Below are 21,963 nucleotides of genomic sequence, written 5' to 3'. Positions count from 1 at the left end.
AGTGGCTCTGGATCCAGTGGGGCATGTTTCATCAGCGCAGGCCACTGGGGTCCAAAACATCAAGAATTGCATTGTGTTTACCAAATGCTGCAGGGTGACCAGGATGACTGCAAGGGCTGTGATAGTCCTCAGCAGTGCTTCCAGGTCCAGTAGCTAGGGACCAAAGCAGGCAGCACTGGTGGCCCAAGCCAGTACTGTACACATGCTCAGCTGCAGGGGTTAGTTTTAGGTGCCTGTGTACTGGCAGGGGATTTTTTTGATAAACTTCATACTTTCTGAACTTTGGGCACATTTGCCTGTCAGGATTTATAGTACTTATTTTCAGTGGCTTTCTCATATAACAGATTGAACATACAAAATATTTATTTCATTATGCGGTCTCAGAAACTCACTGCATGCACATTTACTGATTCCCCAAACATCTTCATTTTGTTTTGTACCTAATAATGTATTAAACACTATGCACAAATGAAAACACAGTCCTGAGTCATTGACTTTTAGAGATTATATGATTTAAAAAATACAGATATCTTTAAAGTGACAATAATTACTTTCTAAAAAACATATAACTAAACATACAAGTGAATGTTGCTCCTTTCAGAAAATTTACACTGAAAGGCTGAAAAATGAAGCATTTGCAGTGCTAATTGATAAATTTGGTTTTGACATAAATTAAAACATGTAAACTCTGTAGAATTCTTTTTTGGGGGGACCATGCTGTGTGGCATGCAGGATTTTAGTTCCCTGACCAGGGATTGAACCTGCACCCCCTGCATTGGAAACACGGAGTCTAAACCACTGGACCATCAGGGAAGTCCCTAAACTCTATAGACTTTTTAATGTGCATTGATCATGTCAAATTTTTAAAGAAGATTAATCATGCAACTTTGGCTATGTGAGCTTACAGTACTATTAAGAAAGTATATAGATTCGTGCCCTTCAGCCTTTTGTTGACAACACATGAGGATCAATAATTATATTTAATTATTGACATGAGTTTTTTTTAACATTTAGCATTTAATCATTTATGTATCTGTGATGGAATATAAAGAGAATATTCAAAGATTTATAAACATGTATGTTGAAAGTAGAATATTCAAACTAATATTTAACATGCTGTTTACTAAAATATGATTTCTCTTTTTCCCAACAGAAATTTCACTAACAATTTAACCCAGGTAAATCTTTTTGAAGTTTTTGTATATCTCTCATATATTATACTGTATATTATTTCCATCATATCTTCCATATTTACTAGAAGAGGAATTTTCTAAATGAATTTTCAATAAAATTCGCTTAGAGAAGTGGTTACTCAAGTTATAGACTAAGATCCCCTGGTCTTCACAGACCTTTTTAGAAGGTCCACGAGGTCTACGCTTTTCCAGCTACATATCTGTGTGAGGATAGATTTCCCCCCATATACTTCCACCAAAATAACATATACCAACAGCTTGAATGTAGGAGCACAGATGATAAGCCAGCTCTCTTCTATTAAGGCAGATATTAAAGAGAATTTACAATGTAAAACAACCAATCTTCTTACTATTTTTTATCTTGGAAAATAATTATTTTTTTCATAAAAATATGTTAGTTAATGTTAATATGTAATAGGTCTATCATAAATTTTAAAATAAATTAATAAATATCTTTAAATATTCTCAATTTTAATTTGTTATATGGTAATAAATATTAATAGAGCTAACCCACATAAAACAACAGCTCTGTGGGATTCTCAATAATTTTTAAGCCTATGAAGAGGTTTTGAGATCCAAAAATTTTGACATCTGGATTGGAGGCTGATTAGAAGTATGACAGAGAGATATATTCAAAAATTTGAAAATTGAAATAAGGTGGTAATATTTGGAAACTTAAGCTCTATAAATATTTTCATTTTCTCAACATAGTGATTTAGTGGAAAGAAGAGGCAGAAAAATAATAAGAAGAAATAAACTTCCTATATTGGATCAAGATGGCTGAATGAGCTCATGTGTTCATATGTATCCATATCCCAGTCCCAGTTGGCATTATAAGATTATTTATTAAGTCTATAACTATAACAGTGAAAAAAAGGAAGAAAGAGTATTATCCGTGGATAAGGAATTTTAAGACAGAAAATAGAGAGAAACTTCTAAAAGTAGAATACCTATTACAGACCCAAATAATGCAGAATAGCCTCCATCTCACTCAAAACATACAGAAATGCCTTTACAAAATACGTATGTATAATAGTAGTGTAGACTTTTACATTAATATTGGTACACATGTGTATAGAATTTAAAAGCAAGTAAAGGAATTTCCTAGTTGTCAGAAGTAACTAAAGAACTAAAATCCAGAGTTAGAGAAGAATGAATTCAGAAGTAAGATAATTAGACAGAATATAAGCCCTAGTAGACAAAGGGTGATGTTTTAACATTTGTGTGGGAATAGAAAATGAAGCCTCCAACCTATGGGAGAGGGAGGAGCTGAAACTAATCTCCCTACATGAAGCTAGGATTTATGAAAAGTCTGTAAAATGAGAACTAGTAAGGCTTCACTCACTGTCTTAGAGTAATTTCAAATAAATGATACATCCTTTTGGGGGCCATAAATGGACAAGGAGTTACCTTCACAGAGTTTCAGGTGGATGCCCAAGTTAAACATCTCTCAAGAGGTTGAGGAACCTAGAGCCGAGTAGTAAACACAAAAATACAAGCAGTGAAACACATAGGGCGCAGGCAGAGGTGATTATAAAATCCATTTCATAACCAAGGGTGTATAGGACTCTCATAGAAAACAAACCCTCTGAAAATAATCTCAAAATAAAAGCTATAGACCACAAAAAAAATACAAAACTGCCTGGAATAGACACACACATAAACCTTCTCACACATTTGGAGAAAGTTCATACTTTTCAAAACTAAAGATGAGAACCATCTGAAAGATGATTAAATCCATATTTTAAATGGTCACAAAGATAAAAGAAGGGATAAAAACAAAGAAAACAAGAATGAGGATTATGCATAATTGTACATCATTGAAAATATCCTATATATATGTCTTAAGATGAAAAAATAGGCATCTAAAAACAAAAATTCAGGTTAAATAAAAGACTACATACAGTTGAGAAAATTGCAGAATTAGTGATTTGGAATGGGAATCATGCAGAATGCAGAATATAAAAATGAAAAGATGGAAAAGCATCGATGAAATATGAACATGCAGCCTGTGCAAAGGAGACCCCAAACACAGTAAGTTAAAAAAATGAGAAGACAGAGAAATATGTAGCAGATGAAGGAGCAAGGTAAAAACCCACCAGACCAAATGAATGAAGAGGAAATAGGCAGTCTACCTGAAAAATAATTCAAAGTAATGATAGAAAAGATGATCCAAAATCTCAGAAATAGAATGGAGAAAATACAAGCAATGTTTAACAAGGACCTAGAAGAACTACAGAGCAAACAATGATGAACAACACAATAATGAAATTAAAAATACTATTCAAGGAATCCATACCAGAATAACTGAGGGAGAAGAATGGATAAGTGAGCTGGAAGACAAAATGGTGGAAATGACTACCGAGGAGCAGAATAAAGAAAAAACAATGAAAAGAATTGAAGAGAATCTTAGAAACCTCCAGGACAACACTAAACGCACCAACATTCAAATTATAGGGGTCCCAGAAGAAGAAGAGAAAAAGAAAGGGACTGAGACAATATTTGAAGAGATTATAGTTGAAAACTTTCCTACCATGGGAACGGAAATAGTCAATCAAGTCCAGGAAGTGAACAGAGTCCCATACAGGATAAATCCAAGGAAAAACAAACCAAGACACCTATTAATCAAACGATCAAAAATTAAATACAAAGAAAAATATTAAAAAGCAGCAATGAAAAGCCAACAAATAACATACAAGGGAATCCCCATAAGGTTAACAGCTGATCTTTCAGCAGAAACTCTGCAAGCCGAGAGAGAGTGACAGGACATATTTAAAATGATGAAAGGGAAAAACCTGAAACGAAGATTACTCTAGCCATCAAGGATCTCATTCAGATTCAATGGAGAAATCAAAAGCTTTACAGACAAGCAAAAGTTAAGACAATTCACCACCAAACCAGCTTTACAACAAATGCTAAAGAAACTTCTCTAGGCAGGAAACACGAGAAGAAACAGACCTACAAAAACAAACCCAAAACAATTTAAAAAATAGTAATAGGAACATACATATCGATAACTACCTTAAATGTAAATGGATTACATGCTCCAACCAAAAGACATAGACTGGCTGAATGGATACAAAAACAAGACCCATATATATGCTGTCTACATGAGACCCACTTCAGACCTAGGGACACATACAGACTGAAAGTGAGGGGATGGAAAAAGATATTGCATGCAAATGGAAATCAAAAGAAAGCTGGAGTAGCAAAACTCATATCAGACAAAATAGATTTTAAAATAAAGACTATTACAATAGACAATGAAGGAAACTACATAATGATCAAAGGATCAATCCAAGAGGAAGACACACCAATTGTAAATATTTATGCACCCAACATAGGAGCACCTCAATACATAAGGCAAATGCTAACAGCCATATGAGGGGAAATTGACAGTACCACAATAATAGTAGGGGTCTTTAACACATCACTTACACCAATGGACAGATCGTCCAAACAGAAAATAAATAAGGAAACACAAGCTTTAAATGGCACATTAGACCAGATGGGCTTAATTAATATTTATAGGACATTCCATCCAAAAACAACAGAATACACTTCTCAAGTGCACATGGAACATTCTCCAGGATAGATCATATCTTGAGTCACAAATCACGCCTAGGTAAATTACAGAAAATTGAAATTGTATCAAGTATCTTTTCTGACCACAAGGCTATGAGACTAGATATCAATTACAGAAAAAAAAACTGTAAAATATACAAATACATAGAGGCTAAACAATATGCTACTAAATAACCACGAGATCACTGAAGAAATCAAAGAGGAAATCCAAAAATACTTAAAAACAAATGACACTGAAAACATGATGACCCAAAATCTATGGGATGCAGCAAAAGCAATTCTAAGAGGGAAGTTTATTGCAATGCAATCTTCTCTCAAGAAATAAGAAAAATCTCAAATAAACAACCTAACCTTAACGTAAAGCAATTAGAGAAAGGAGAACAACAAAAAAAACACCCAAAGTTAGCAGAAGGAAAGAAATCATAAAGATCAGATCAGAAATAAATGAAAAAGAGATGAAGAAGTAATAGCAAAGATCAATAAAACTAAAAGTTCGTTCTTTGAGAAGATAACCAAAATTGATAAACCATTAGCTAGGCTCATGAAGAAAAAAAGGGAGAAGATTCAAATCAACAGAATTAGAAATGAAAAAGTAGAAGTAACAACTGACACTACAGAAATACAAAGGATCATGAGACACTACTACAAGCAACTCTATGCCAATAAAATGGACAACCTGGAAGAAATGGACAAATTCTTAGAAAACTACAACCTTCCAAGACTGAACCAGGAAGAAATAGAAAATATGAACAGACCAATCACTAGCACTGAAACTGTGCTTAAAAATCTTCCAACAAAGAAGAGCCCAGGACCAGATGGCTTCACAGGTGAATTCTAGCAAACATTTAGAGAAGAGCTAACACCTTTCCTTCTCAAGCTCTTCCAAAATATAGTGGAGGGAAGAATACTCCCAAACTCGTTCTACGAGGCCACCATCACCCTGATACCAACACCAGACAAAGATGTCACAAAGAAAGAAAACTACAGGCTAATATCACTGATGAACATAGATGAATAAATCCTCAACAAAATACCAGAAAACAGAATCCAGCAGCACATTAAAAAGATCATACACCATGATCAAGTGGGGTTTATCCCAGGAATGCAATGATTCTTCTATATACGCAAGTCAATCAATGTGATACACCATATTAACAAATTGAAGGATAAAAACCAAATGACAATCTCAATAGATATAGAAAAAGCTTTCAACAGAATTCAACATGTATTTATGATAAAAACTCTCCCGAAAGTGGGCATTGAGGGAACCTGCCTCAACATAATAAAGGCCATATATGACAAACCCACAGCAAGCATCATACTCAATGGTAAAAAACTGAAAGCATTTCCTCTAAGATCAGGAAACAGACAAGGTTGCCCAGTCTCACCACTATTATTCAACATAGTTTTGCAAATTCTAGTCACGGCAGTCAGAGAAGAACAAGAAATAAAAGGAATCCAAATCATAAAAGAATAAGTAAAATTGTCACTGTTTGCAGATGACATGATAGTATACATAGAAAATCCTAAAAATGCAACCAGAAAACTACTAGAGCTAATCAATGAATCTGGTAAAGTAGCAGGATACAAAATTAATGTACAAAAATCTCCTGCATTCCTATACACTAACAACGAAAAATCTGAAAGAGAAATTAGGAAACAATCCCAGTTACCACTGCAACAAAAAGAATAAAATACCTAGGAATAAACCTACCAAAGGAGACAAAAGACCTGTATGCAGAAAACTATAAGACACTGATGAAAGAAATCAAAGATGATACAAATAGATGGAGAGATATTCCATGTTCTTGAATTGGAAGAATAAACATTGTGAAAATGACTGTACTACCCAAAGCAATCTACAGATTCAATGCAATCCCTATCAAACTACCAATGGCATTTTTCACAGAACAAGAATAAAAAATTTCACAATTTGTATGGAAACACAAAAGACCCCAAACAGCCAAAGCAATTTTGAGAAAGAAAATGGAGCTGGAAGAATCAGGCTCCCTGACTTCTGACTATACTACAAAGCTACAGTAATCAAGACAGTTTAGTACTGGCACAAAAACAGAAATATAGATCAATGGAACAGGATAGAAACCCAGAGATAAACGCATGCACATATGGTCACTTTATCTTTGTTAAATGAGGCAAGAATATACAATGGAGAAAAGAAAACCTCTTCAATAAGTGGAGATGCGAAAACTGGTCAGCTACATGTAAAAGAATGAAATTAGAACACTTCCTAACACGATACACAAAAATAAACTCAAAATGGATTAAAGACATAAAAGTAAGGCCAGACACTATAAAACTTGTAGAGGAAAACATAGGCAGCACTCTATGAAATAAATCACAGCAAGATCCTTTTGACCCACCTCCTAGAGTAATGGAAATAAAAGCAAAAATAAACAAATGGGACCTAATGAAACTTAAAACTTTTGCACAGCAAAGGAAGCCATAAACAATACAAAAAGACAACCCTCAGAATGGGAGAAAATATTTGCAAATGAAACAAGTGACAAAAGAATCTCCAAATATACAAGCAGCTCAATATCAAATAAAAAACCCAATCCAAAAATGGGTGGAAGACCTAAATAGACATTTCTCCAAAGTAGATATACAGATTGTCAACAAACACATGAAAGGATGCTCAACATCACTAATCATTAGAGAAATGCAAGTCAAAACCACAATGAGGGGCTTCCCTCATGGCGCAGTTGTTGAGAGTCCACCTGCCGATGCCGGGGACACGGGTTCGTGCCCCGGTCTGGGAGGATCCCAAGTGCTGCGGAGCGGCTGGGCCCGTGAGCCATGGCCGCTGACCTTGCGCATCCGGAGCCTGTGCTTTGCAATGGGAGAGGCCACAACAGTGAGAGGCCCGTGTACCCCCTCCCAAAAAAAACACAATAAGGTATCACGTCACATGGTTCAGAGTGGCTATCATCAAAAAATCTACAAACAAAAACTGCTGGAGAGGGTGTGGAGAAAAGGGAACACTCTTGCACTGTTGGTGGGAATGTAAATTGATACAGCTGCTATAGAGGACAGTATGGAGGTTCCTTAAAATAGGAACCTACTAAAAATAGAACTACCATACGACCCAGCAATCCCACTACTGGGCATATACCCTGAGAAAACCATCATTCAAAAAGAGATGTGTACCATAATGTTCACTGCCGCACTATTTACAATAGCCAGGACATGGAAGCAACCTAAGTGTCCATCGACAGATGAATGGATAAAGAAGATGTGGCACATATATGCAATGGAATATTACTCAGCCATAAAAAGAAATGAAATTGAGTTATTTGTAGTGAGGTGGATGGACCTAGAGCCTGTCATCCAGAGTGAAGTAAGTCAGAAAGAGTAAAACAAATACCATATGCTAACACATATATAGGGAATGTAAAAGAAAAAATAATGGTTCTGATGAACCTAGGGGCAGGATAGGAATAAAGATGTAGACGTAGAGAATGGACTTGATGACAAGTGGAGGGGGTGTTGGGGAAGCTGGGATGAAGTGAGTAGCATGGACATATATACACTACCAAATGTAAAATAGATAGCTAATGGGAAGCAGCTGCATAGCACAGGGAACTCAGCTCCATGCTTTGTGACCACCTAGAGGGGTGGGATAGGGAGGGTGGGAGGGAGGCTTAAGAGGGAGGGGATATGGGGATATATGTATACATATAGCTGATTTACTCTGTTATACAGTGCAAACTAACACAACATTGTAAAGCAATTATAGTCCAATAAAGATGTAAAAAAATTTAAATATTCAACAACCATTTCTAATAAAAACACTAAGCAAAACAAGTTTAGAAGGAAACTACTTAATTCTAAAAAAAAAATTTACTTCCCAAATAACTAACAATAATTGTTATAAATTATGAGATATTTCGAATTCAATTAAAATCAGGAACTGGACAAATGAGCTCATAATCACCATTATTATTTAATATTGTATTGAACATAATAATGTAAGTAATAAATTAAGGAAAAGAAGTGTACAATATTATAAATTCATGATAGCAATACAGACTATAAAATACTTAAGAATAAATATAAGAAGACACAGAACCTGTATCAAGAACCACACTGAAATTTTGTCGAATGGCTTAAAAAAGATCTGTTTTTTAAAGTTTCTAACTGGACACCAGAGTCCAATTTTTGATTGAAAAAATATCTTAAAATTTATATGGAATAATGTAGTAAAATAAGCTGTCTTCTTGGAAGAAAACAAAAGTAGAATCCTTGCTTACACCACATACAAAAAAAAAAAAATCCCTTGGCATAGAAGACAAATGTAAAACAGAAAACCCTGGATGGTTGGCAGGAGAATCTTGAAGCTGTACTATATGGAATCAAGGGAAATCTTATTCAAGACTGGAAACCAGAATCTATGAATAAAAAGTAGTCATAAATGAAAATGTGAAAATTGAAAACTTTATCACAGAAGTGCCATAAACAAAGTCAACTTATACAACAAATAGTTATGAAAACATTTTACAACATAGATGACAGTACACAGCTAATATCCCTAGTGTTGAAAAGAGATGGAGGGATGTAAACTTTGAAAAATGATTCTACATTATCTTACACATACTCGGCAACTTATACTCAGGAGTATAAGTATATACTCTAAGTATATACTTAGCAATTCTACTCCTAAGTATATACTCAAGAGAAAATCTTGCACTCATGCCTGAATAGACATTTTCAAAAATGCTGGGTGGTGGGATGAATTGGGAGTTTGGGATTGACATATATACACTACTATGTATAAAATAGATAACTAATGAGAACCTACTGTATAGTGCAGGGAACTCTACTTGGTGCTCTGTGGTGACCTAAGTGGGAAGGAAGTCCAAAAAAGGGAGATATATATATATATATATCTGATTCACTTTGCTGTACAGCAGAAACTGACACAGAAGTGTAAAGCAACTATACTCCAATAAAACAGAAACAAAAATGCTCATAGTAGAATTGCTCATAAAATTCATCCATCCCAAACAGAAGGAATCCAAATGCCCATTAACATAAAAATGGAAAAATTGTGGTATTTTCACATAATGGAATTTTAAATAGTAATGAAAATGAATGAGCTCAGTTATGAGCAGTAACATGAATAAATCCTAGTTACATAATCTTGAAAGAAAAATGAAAGCAGCCCCTAGGGGGTTATGTGTGGGCTGATCAAGTTCAAAAAACTATCATTATATTAATGAAAAACCAACACAGAATTCAGGAAGGTGAGTACCTCTGGGCAGAAACAGGGAACCTGAAAAGGGAGGAATATATAAGTAAATGAAAGATATTTGTAAGGTTCTAGGTCTCGAGTTGGATGGTGGGTTCCTGGTTTTCATTTTACTAATTTACAATTTAAATAATTGCATAAAAGAGGGTCATGCCAATAACGATAGTGTGTCATGGACTGAGGTTTGTGATTATTCTAATAATGTGTCTGTATACCTAAAGTCCAAACAAAACAAAGAGCTCTTACAAATGATAAGAATATGGTAAGTTCCAATAGAAGAATGTAAAAAAGCTATGTACACAAAAGCAAATCTAACAAACATGAAAAGATGCTGAACTTCACTTCATCTCAAGAAAATTCAAATTAACAATGAAATGTCACACTCATCACAGTAGTAAAACTTGAACAAGGGAAAATAACTATTGCTAGAGGGGATCTGGGCAAAAGGGTACACTCAAACATTGGTGGTGGAAAGTGTGAGGAGTTAGAGCCTTATTCACATTTTTGGATAGGAATATGGAAACATCTATTGAAATTAAAAATATATATACCATTTGGATCTAAAATCCCACTCCTGGGAATCTACTCCACAGAAATAAAACCTCTAGTATATACAGCTGTATGGAAAAGGACCTATATTTTGCAGCATTGTAATAGTGGTAAAGCAAAACAAAACAAAACAAAACAAAACTGGAGCCACAGTAAATCTCCATTATTAGAGCCATTGATCTGTAAATTATAGTATAAGCACATCATAGAATATTGTTCAGGCATTATAAGAGTTGACTGGGGAATTTCAATGATATATACTTGAGTGAAAAAAAGGGAGAATGTGGGAAGTGTGTATAATGTGATCCAATTTTGTTTAAAAAAAAGAATGTCTTAAGATGCCTCTTTTTAAAAATATATGTACGCTTGTATTTGTGTTTATCTCTGCAAATGCATAGCATGGAGAAAAATAGCAAAAAGTAAATACTAGTTGTTAACTCAAATTACGTAGGTTGAGAGAAGATTAATATAGGTAAAGGGAATATAAAAAGGAGGAAGGGAGGGAGGGAGGGAGGGAGGGATGGAGGGAGGCAGGAAGGGCAGCCATATATAGGGACAATATAAAATCTAAGGCAAACAGATTTAATAAGATAAAGAGGAATGCCACATAATTATAAAAGTAATAAAGTTTTCATATGTACATATATATGTCTATGTAACCACCACACAGATCAAGATATAGAACATCTAGAACATTCTTTATGTTAAAAACTTCTACAAATTAATAAATAAAAGACTAAAAGCCAGATAGAAAATGAGCAAAGGAAATGAACAAATAGTTCACCAGACGGGAAATAGAAATAGAACTTGAATATATGGAAAGATGCTCAAACTTTCTCATGATAAAAGAAATGCAGATTAAAACTGCATCAACGTACCATTTTTCATCCATCGACTGACAATATCAAAATGTAAGACAACACATCATGTTGGGAAGGCTGTGTAGAAAGAAGAGATCTCATACATTGCTGGTGAGAAGGTATGTTGTTGCAACTGCTATGGAGAACAATTTAGCAGCATCTACAAAAATTACAAATTCATATACTCTATGACTCAACAATTCCACTTTTAGGAATACTCAAAAGTGGAAAATAATATATGTTCAGAGTTGCTCATTATAACTTTGATTGTAATGGCAAAGGATATAAACAAATATTTATTAGCAGGTTACTTGTTAAATTATGGTTCCTCCATAATTTGTAATAATATGTAAAATAATATGAAAGATTAATGAGAATATTTAAAGATCTCTAAGATATAACTTTAAGTGAAGAATATAATGTTCAAAAGTGCATTTAGCACACTAGTGTTTATATAAAAAGGAGAAAAATAACACTGGTTATGCACAAAAATTTTATAGAAATACAAAAAAACTTACCAATAGTAGTTACTTGCAGGGTGTAGTAGACTTGTGGGAACTGAGTGATGAAGTACAGGGTGGGAGAGACAATTTTCACTGTATTTTTAATATAATTTATTTTTATAATAAATAAGTTGTCTATTTAAGAAGAAAACAATAAAAAGAATTAGATCTACATCTATTGAAATGGCTATGGTGTATTAAGTGACAAAAGCACATTATAAATAACATGAATAGTGTAATCTCATTTTTGTAAAAAGTGAGTGTGTGGGGAGGCTGCTGTGTCTGTGGGTGTAGAAAAAGACATATAAGCATTCGTACAAAGGTTTAACATTAGTTACCTCAGGAGTGTAGAGGATGTTATTAATTCTTCGGACAGTTTCTCTTGTTAAAAACAACACGTATTACTTTTGATATTTTAAACTGAGATATTCAAAATTTTAAAAACAAATAAAAACATTTTTTGGTTATGTTTTGCCACAACTAAAAATTTGTCCAAAGTGTCAAGAAATGCAACCACATTTTATTTCGTAGGTTATCATTATATGGATATACGATCCAGAAAACGCAGACCCTAGTGAATTGCTATGGAATGCAAATGAACCTTCCCTAGTAGGTGGAAACATTATTATTATCCTAGATAAAATAATATGCTACATTTCTCTTTTAAGGGCTGTGAATAATTTATATTAAACAGCCTAGAACTAGATACATTTTAATTATCCATTAAATTTAGTTTAGTCATTATAGGGATTTTGAACTTGTGCTCGATTTCTACAATTATAAATCTTTCTTTAGAATTCTTCCGTATTTTCTATGACTTCATTATTCACAAAGAGGCTGACCGTTAAAATGCTTTAAAGATGTTTCTTGAGCATCTTTGTTGAAGTCATCCTTCAAAAATCTGTCTAGTCCTTTATTGAATCCTTTACCACTTGAGACTAATGATTTTCCTAAAAGTGCAGCCCAGTGAATAAATAAGTCCTTTCTTTTATCTGTTACAAATTTACCTCTTTCAAGATTCAAGTTCTGTCTTCTGTTACAATCATAATGTATAGAAGAGAAACGTAAAATGAGTTTTAGTTTCTTATGGGATTCTTTATGTCTTCATGAGTTGAGATATGATTTTTTAGTAGCATGCTGTCATGCCTCATGGTAATCAAATTCACAAGAGATAGACTGATAAATTAAAATGACAATGAATCAATTAATTGTTTTATTTGGCAATAAACGTTAGAGGGAATAAAATATATTAATGGTAATTAAATACTTTAAGTATTACTCTTACTTAATTTCTAATCTTTTAAGTGAAAATATGCACAATTTAACATTATTTAGTTCATGCTAAATAATCATACCTAATACTTTACTTTTTTCTTTTTAATTTCCATGTTTATTCATGATCATGTCATTTCCTTGAAACATTTCTCCATTACAAACAACATAGACTTTTTTTTTCTCAATTCATGCATTTATTCATCCTTTTAATCTATACATTTTTATTGTGGAAAAGTATACATAATATAAAATCTACCATTTTAAACATTCTTATGAGTACAATTCAGAGACATTAAGTAAATTTCCTTTTATAAAATTTTTATTGAGATATAGTTGATTTACAATGTTATGTTAGTTTCAGGTGTACAGCAAAGTGATTAAAAAAAAATATATATATATATTTCCATTTGGTAATCATAAGTTGGTTTTATATATCTGTGAGTATTTCTGTTTTGTGTATAAGTTCAGTGTATCATTTTTTTTAGATTTCACATATAACAATAGCATATGATATTTCTCTTTCTCTGTTTGACTTACTTCACTTAGTATGATAATATCTAGGTCCATCCATGTTGCTGCACATGGCATTATTTCATTCTTTTTTATGGCTGACTAATATTCCATTGTGTATAAATACCAAATCTTCTTATCCATTCATCTATCAATGGACACTTACATTGTTTCCATGTCTTGGCTATTGTAAATAGTGCTGCTATGAATATTTGAGTGCGTGTATATATATATATATATATATATATATATATATATTTTTTTTATGTTGAGGTAGGTTCCCTCTATGCCCACTTTCTGGAGAGTTTTTATCATAAATGGGTGTTGAATTTTGTCAAAAGCTTTTTCTGCATCTATTGAGATGATCATATGGTTTTTCTTCTTCAGTTTGTCAATATGGTGTATCACATTGATTGATTTGTGTATATTGAAGAATCCTTGCATCACTGGGATAAATCCCACATGATCATGGTGTATGATCCTTTTAATATGTTGTTGGATTCTGTTTACTAGTATTTTGTTGAGGATTTTGGCATCTGTATTCATCAGTGATATTGGTCTGAAATTCTCTTTTTGTAGTATCTTTGTTTTTAGTGTCAGGGTGATACTGGCCTTATAGAATGAGTTTGGGAGTGTTCCTTCCTCTGCAATTTTTTGGAAGAGTTTGAGAAGGATGGGTGTTAGCTCTTCTCTAAATGTTTAATGGAATTCACCTGTGAAGCCATCTGATCCTGGACTTTTGTTTGTTGGAAGATTTTAAATCACAGTTTCAATTTCATTACTTGTGACTGGTCTGTTCATATTTTCTATTTCTTCCTGGTTCAGTCTTGGAAGGTTGTAGTTTTCTAAGAATTTGTCCATTTCTTCCAGGTTGTCCATTTTATTGGCATAGTGTTGCTTGTAGTGGTCTCTTAGGATGCTTTGTATTGCTGCAGTGTCTGTTGTAACTACTCCTTTTTCATTTCTAATTTTATTGATTTGAGTCCTCGCCCTCTTTTTTTTTTTTTTTTTTTTTTGCCGTACGCGGGCCTCTCACTGTTGTGGCCTCTCCCGTTGCGGAGCACAGGCTCCGGACGCACAGGCTCAGTGGTCATGGCTCACGGCCCCAGCCGCTCCGCAGCATGTGGGATCCTCCCAGACCAGGGCACGAACCCGTGTCCCCTGCATCGGCAAGCAGACTCTCAACCACTGCACCACCAGGGACGCCCCGTCTCTCTTTTTCTTGATGAGTCTGGCTAATGGTTTATCAATTTTGTTTATCTTCTCAAAGAACCAGCTTTTAGTTTTATTGATCTTTGCAGTTGTTTCCTTTGTTTCTATTTCATTTATTTCTGCTCTGATCTTTATGATTTCTTTCCTTCTACTAACTTTGGGTTTTGTTTGTTCTTCTTTCTCTAGTTCCTTTAGGTGTAAGGTTAGGTTGTTAACTGAGATGTTTGTTGTTTCTTGACGTAGGATTGTACTGCTATAAACTTCCCTCTTAAAACTGCTTTTGCTGAATCCCATAGGTTTTAGATTGTCATGTTTTCATTGTCATTTGTCTCTAGGTATTTTTTTATTTCCTTTTTGATTTCTTCAGTGATCTCTTGGTTATTTAGTAATGTATTGTTTAGCCTCCATGTCTTTGTGGGTTTTACGGGCTTTTTTCCCTATAATTGATTTCTATTCTCATAGTGCTGTGGTCAGAAAAGATGCTTGATATGATTTCCATTTCCTAAATTTACTGAGGCTTGATTTGTGCCCCAAGATGTGATCTATCCTGGAGAATGTTCCATGCACTCTTGAGAATAAAGTGTAATCTGCTGTTTTTGGATGCAATGTCCTATAAATATCAATGAAATCTATCTGGTCTATTGTGTCCTTTAAAGCTTGTGTTTCCTTATTAATTTTCTGTTTGGATGATCTGTCCATTAGTGTAAGTGAGTTGTTAAAGTGTCCCACTATTGTTATTGTTGACTTCCTCTTTTATAGCTGTTAGCAGTTGCCTTATATATTGAGGTGCTCCTATTTTGGGTGCATATATATTTATAATTGTTATATCTTCTTGGATTGATCCCTTGATCATTACATAGTATCCTTCCTTGTCTCTTGTAACGTTCCTTTTTTTTCCTTTTTTTTTTTTGCGGTACGCGGGCCTCTCACTGTTGTGGCCTCTCCCGTTATGGAGCACAGGCTCCAGACATGCAGGCTCAGCGGCCATGGCTCACGGGCCTAGGTGCTCCACGGCATGTGGGATCTTCCCAGACTGGGGCACAAACCCATGTCCCGTGCATCGGCAGGTGGACTCTCAACCACTGGGCCACAAGGAAAGCCCCGTTCTTTATTTTAAAGTGTATTTTATCTGATATGAGTATTGCTACTCCAGCTTTGTTTTGATTTCCATTTGCATGGAATATCTTTTTCCACCCCCTCACTTTCAGTCTGTATGTGTCCCTAGGTCTGAAGTGGGTCTCTTGTAGACAGCATATATATGGGTCTTGTTTTTGTATCCATTCAGTGAGCCTGGGTCTTTTGGTTGGAGCATTTAATCCATTCACGTTTAAGGTAATTATTGATATGTATGCTCCTATTACCATTTTCATAATTGTTTGGGGTTTGTTTTTGTAGGTCCTTTTCATCTCTTGTGTTTCCCACTTAGAGAAGTTCCTTTAGCATTTGTTGTAGAGCTGGTTTGGTGGTGCTGAATCCTCTTAGCTTTTGCTTGTCTGTAAAGCTTTTGATTTCTCCGTTGAATCTGAATGAGATCCTTGCCGGGTAGAGTAATCTTGGTTGTAGGTTCTTCCCTTTCATCACTTTAAGTATATCATGCCACTCCTTTCTGGCTTGTAGAGTTTCTGCTGAGAAATCAGCTGTTAACCTTATGGGAGTTCCCTTGTATGTTATTTGTCGTTTTCCCTTGATGCTTTCAATAATTTTTCTTTGTCTTTAATTTTTGCCAATTTGATTACTATGTGTCTCGGCATGTTTCTCCTTGAGTTTATCCTGTATGGGACTTGCTGCGCTTCCTGGACTTAGGTGGCTATTTCCTTTCCCATGTTAGGGAAGTTTTCGACTATAATCTCTTCAAATATTTTCTCAGGTCCTTTCTCTGTCTCTTCTCCTTCTGGGACCCCTATAATGCGAATGTTGTTGCCTTTAATGTTGTCCCAGAGATCTCTTAGGCTGTCTTCATTCCTTTTCATTGTTTTTTCTTTATTCTGTTCCACAGCAGTGAATTCCACCATTCTGTCTTCCAGGTCACTTATCCATTCTTCTGCCTCAGTTATTCTGCTATTGATTCCTTCTAGTATATTTTTCGTTCAGTTATTGTATTGTTCATCTCTGTTTGTTTGTTCTTTAATTCTTCTAGCTCTTTGTTAAATATTTCGTACATCTTCTCAATCTTTGCCTCCATTCTTTTTCCAAGGTCCTGGATCAGCTTCACTATCATTATTCTGAAATCTTTTTCTGGAAGGTTGCCTAGCTCCACTTTATTTAGTTGTTTTTCCGGGGTTTTATCTTGTTCCTTCGTCTGCCTTTTCATCTTGTCTATCTTTCTGTGAATGTGGTTTTTTTCTCATGTATCTTTTTGAATTATAATTTTCCCCAGATATATACCCAGGAGTGGGATTGCTGGATCATATTGTAACTCTATTTTTAGTTTTTTATGGAACCCCTGTACTGTTCTCCATAGTGGCTGCACTGATTTACATTCCCACCAACAGTGTTGGAGGGTTCCTTTTTCTTCACACCCTCTCCAACATTTATTATTTGTAGACTTTTTAATGATGGCCATTCTGACTGGTATGAGGTAATATTTCATTGTAGTTTTGATTTGCATTTCTCTAATAATTAGAGATGTTGGACCTCTTTTCGTGTGCCTGTTGGCCATCTGTATATCTTCTTTGGAGAAATGTCTATTTGAATCTTCTGCCCATTTTTTGATTAGGTTGTTTTTTTGATATTGAGCTGACAAACAGCATAGACTTGAGTCTTAGACTATTAATATGGCACACAAAGCCCTGAGTATCCCATCTCTGCCACTCTTCTCTGGCCTTAGCTCTCCACATGTCCTGTCTCCAGCAGCTGCACTCTGCTGTCTCCCTTTACACTTCTGCTCTTCCATGAGTCTGTGTCTCTGCTTATGCCATTCTCTCCACAGGAACTGCCCATTCCCTTTCCTAATCTAGTCATCTTTAAGTCTCAAGTCAGGTATCATTGCCTCCAAGATGCCTGCCATGACCAAATCAGGATTTTTGTTACATGAGTAGTTTGCAAGGATTATTGTAATACTGCAGTTTTGATAAATCATCCACAAAATAGCTCTGGCAAAATATAAACTGTCTGTTTGGGCTTTTATCAACCAATAGATAATGTGCCTAATAGACACCCACATCCTAATTCTACCTCTGCTTCCATTCTTCATTCTCTTCCTTAACCCTTAACCGTCCCTGACTTTGAACTCAAAATAATCCCTTATGTTTAACTCATTTCTGTACTTTATTTCACCTTTGAACCTCAACCCACTTCTGTCTCACATCCCTGTCTGAGCCTTACCCTTTCCCCAACACCCACACCAGGGAAAAGAGAACCAGCAGTAGCATGTGACTCAGGGATGGGGTACAGGATAACTTATTTGTACATGTGGTTAAATAACTATTAAAAGGCTCAGAGTTTTAGTTTATTTGAGGTTTTTTTCCTTCACCATTTTAACTATGAATTACATCATAAAGAAAAAACCATAAAAGCTAAGTATCCAGTTTAGTGAATAATAATAAATAACCATATAACTACTATCAAGTGATGAAACATTAACAATAGTACAGAAGGTCCCCATATTTTCCACCTCCATGAACATAATTTCTCCCTCCACAGTAGAGGTGCTTGTATGGACATAATCCTTCCCTTCCCCTGGAGGTAACCATTATTCTGAATATTTTGTGATAATAATTGCTCTGCTTTTTTCTTTAGTTTACCACATGATTCCTAAACAATGCAGTTTAGTTGGTTTTATTTTTGTTTTTCTACTTTAAATAAATTGAATCATGCTTTATATACACTGCATATTGCTTTCTATTTTTGATCATAATTATATAAGATTTATCCATGTTATATATACCTATAGTTTGCTCATTTTCATTGCTGTATGTTATTCATTGTTTCAACACACCACACATTTTTTATCCATTTTAGAGTCAATGAATTTGGTGTTGGGTTTTGTTTTGTTTTGTTTTTAATGAGTGTTGGTTTCTTTTTTCAGCTTTATTGAAATATGATTGATCTTTAGCATTGTGTAAGTTTAAAGTATACATGTGTTGATTTAATATACTTACATATTGTGAAATGATTACCATAGTAGAGTTTTTAAGACCTCCATCACCTCACATAGTTATATTTTCTTTTTTGTGGTAAGAACATTTAAGACCTACTCTTTCAGCACCTTTCAAGTACTTTCATAGAGTATTGTTAACTATTTTCACTATGCTATAAATTAGATCCCCAGAACCTATTCATCTTATAATTGGAAGTTTATACCCTTTAACCAGTATCTCCCCATTTTACCCACTGCTCAGCCGCTTGTAACCACCATTCTACTGTTTCTATGAATTCAGCATTTTTAGATTCCACATGAAAGTGAGATCATACTGTATTTGTCTTTCTCTGTCTGACTTATTTCACTTAACATTTTTACATATCACATCTTCTTTATCCAATCACCCACTGACGGACAGTTAGGTTTTTCCATATCTTGGCTATTGTAAATAATGCTGCAATAAGCATGAGAGTGAAGGTATCTCTTCGATAGATGTCCTGTTTTATTTTCCTTTGGATATGCACCCAGAATTGGGATTGTTGGATCATATGATAGTTCTATTTTAAATTTTTTAGGACCTTCCATACTGTTTTCCATAATTTATGTACCAACTTACATTCCCACCAACAGTGCACAAGAGTTCCCTTTTCTCCATATCCTTGTCAACATTTGTTCTTTCTTGTTTTTTTGATAATAGCCATCCTAAGTGGTGTGAGATGTTATCTTACTGTGGTTTTGACTTGCATTTCCCTTATAATTAGTGATGTTGAGCACATTTTCATGTACCTTTTGGCCATTTGTATGTCTTCTTTAGGAAAATGCCTATTAATTCCTCTTCCCATTTTTCAATCAGATTTTTTTCTTTTTTTGCTATTGAGTTGTATATGTTCCTTACATACTTTGCATATAAACCCTTTATCAGATGTATGACTTGCAAATATTTTCTCCTTTTCCATAGGTTGCCTTTTTACTCTGTTGATTATTTCTTTGTTGTGCAGAAGTTTTTTAATTTGATGTAGTTCCACTTACTTATTTTCACCTTTGTTGTTTGTGCTTTTGGTGTCATATTCATATCCAAAAAATCATTGCCAAGACCAATGTCAAAAAAGCTTTTCCCCTATTTTCTTCTAGGAGTTTTACAGTTTCAGGTATTATGTTTAAATTTCTAATCCATTTAAAGTTAATTTTTGTGGTTGGTATAAGGTAGGGTTCCAATTTCATTCTTGTGTACATGATTATAAATTTTTTCCAGCAACATTTATTGAAGAGACTATCCTTTCCCTATTGAGTATTCTTGGCTGTCTTGTCAAATATTAGTTGACCATATATGCAAGTGTTTATTTCTTTGCTCTTGATTCTGTTCCTTGCTATGTGTGTCTATTTTAATGCCAGTACCATACTGTTTTGATTACTATAATTTGAAATCAGAAAGTGTGATTTCTTCTGGCTCTGTTCTTCTTTCTCAGGATTTTCTTGGCTATTTGAAGTCTTTTGTGGTTCCATACAAATTTTAGGATTATTTTTTCTACTCTTGTGAAAAAATGCCATTGAGATTTTGATAGGAATTATATTGAATTTATAGATGGCTCTGAGTAGCAGGGACATTTTAACAATATTAATTCTTCTGATCCATGAACATGGGATATTTTTCCATTTATTTGTGTCTTCTTAAATTTATTTCATCAAAGTCTTATAATTTTTTGTTTACAGATATTTCACCTCCTTGGTTAAATTTATCCCCAAGTACTTCATTTTTTTGATGCTATTGTGAATGGGATTGTTTCCTTTATTTCTTTTTCAAATAGCTCAATGTTAGTATATAGAAATGCAACTGATTTCTGCATGTTGATTTTGTATCCTGCAACTTTACTGAATTTGCTGACAAGTTCTAACAGTTTTGGGTGGCTTCCTTAGGATTTTCTAAATATAAGATCATGTTATCTACAAAGACATTTTTATTTCCTTTTCAATTTGGATGCTTTTTTTTTTTTCTTGCCTGGTTATTCTGGCTAGGACATCCAGTACTACGTGGAATAGGAGTGGTGAGGTTGAGCACCCTTGTCTTCATCCTGACCTTAAAGCAAAAGTTTTTAACCTTTCCCCACTGAGTATGATGATAGCTATGGGCTTATCATATATGGCTTTTATTATGTTGAGGTAGATTTCTTCTATACCCAATCAACTGAGCGTTTGTATCAAGAAAGGATGTTGTGTTCTGTCAAATGCTTTCTCTGTGTGTATTGAGATGATCAAATGATTTTTGTCTTTCATCCTATTAATGTGATTTGTCATATTTATTGACTTGTATACGTTGAACCATCCTTGCAACCCAGGGATAAATCCCACTTGATCATTGTGTATGATCCTCTTGGTGTGCTGTTGAATTTGGTTTGCTAGTGTGTTGCTGAGAATTTTTACATCTATATTCATCAGGGATATTGGCCTTAAGTTTTCTTTCCTGTAATGTTCCTATCTGATTTTGGTATCAAGGTAATGCTGGCCTCATAAAATGAGTTGGGAAGGGTTCCCTCCACCTCAAGTTTTGGGAAGAGTTTCAGAAGTATTGGTATTAATTCTTTAAATGTTTGATAGAATTCACCAGTTAAACTATCTAGTCCAGGTTTTGTTGTTGTTGTTTTCTTTTTTTTTTTTTTATGGTATACGGGCCTCTCACTGTTGTGGCCTCTCCCGCTGCGGAGCACAGGCTCCGGACACGCAGGCTCAGTGGCCATGGCTCACGGGCCCAGCCGCTCCATGGCATGTGGGATCTTCCTGGACCGGGGCACAAACCCGTGTCCCCTGCATCAGCAGGTGGACTCTCAACCACTGTGCCACCAGGGAAGCCCTGTTGTTGTTTTTATTGGGAGATTTTTGCTTACTGATTAGGTCTTCTTACTCATTATTAGTCTGTTCACATTTTCTATTT

The 21,963-nt window shown here is 34.6% G+C and overlaps 1 protein-coding gene across 1 annotated transcript in view; it reads left to right on the top strand.

Annotated features, from left to right (window-relative positions):
• The window catches only part of CATSPERE (catsper channel auxiliary subunit epsilon), a gene marked incomplete at its 3' end in the record, with an annotated part of 242,258 nt that overhangs the window by 43,096 nt on the left and 177,199 nt on the right, over positions 1-21,963 (top strand). Inside the window, exons 6-7 of the mRNA XM_079916436.1 lie at positions 1,154-1,178; positions 12,491-12,568. Coding sequence (XP_079772562.1) covers positions 1,154-1,178; positions 12,491-12,568 — 103 coding nt within the window. The remainder of the gene's footprint in view (positions 1-1,153; positions 1,179-12,490; positions 12,569-21,963) is intronic.

Source organism: Stenella coeruleoalba (genome assembly GCF_951394435.1).
Source record: "Stenella coeruleoalba genome assembly, chromosome: 1".
Lineage (NCBI taxonomy): Eukaryota > Metazoa > Chordata > Mammalia > Artiodactyla > Delphinidae > Stenella > Stenella coeruleoalba.
The sequence above is the reverse complement of the archived record's forward strand: the minus strand, read 5'-3'. Positions and strand labels throughout refer to the sequence as shown.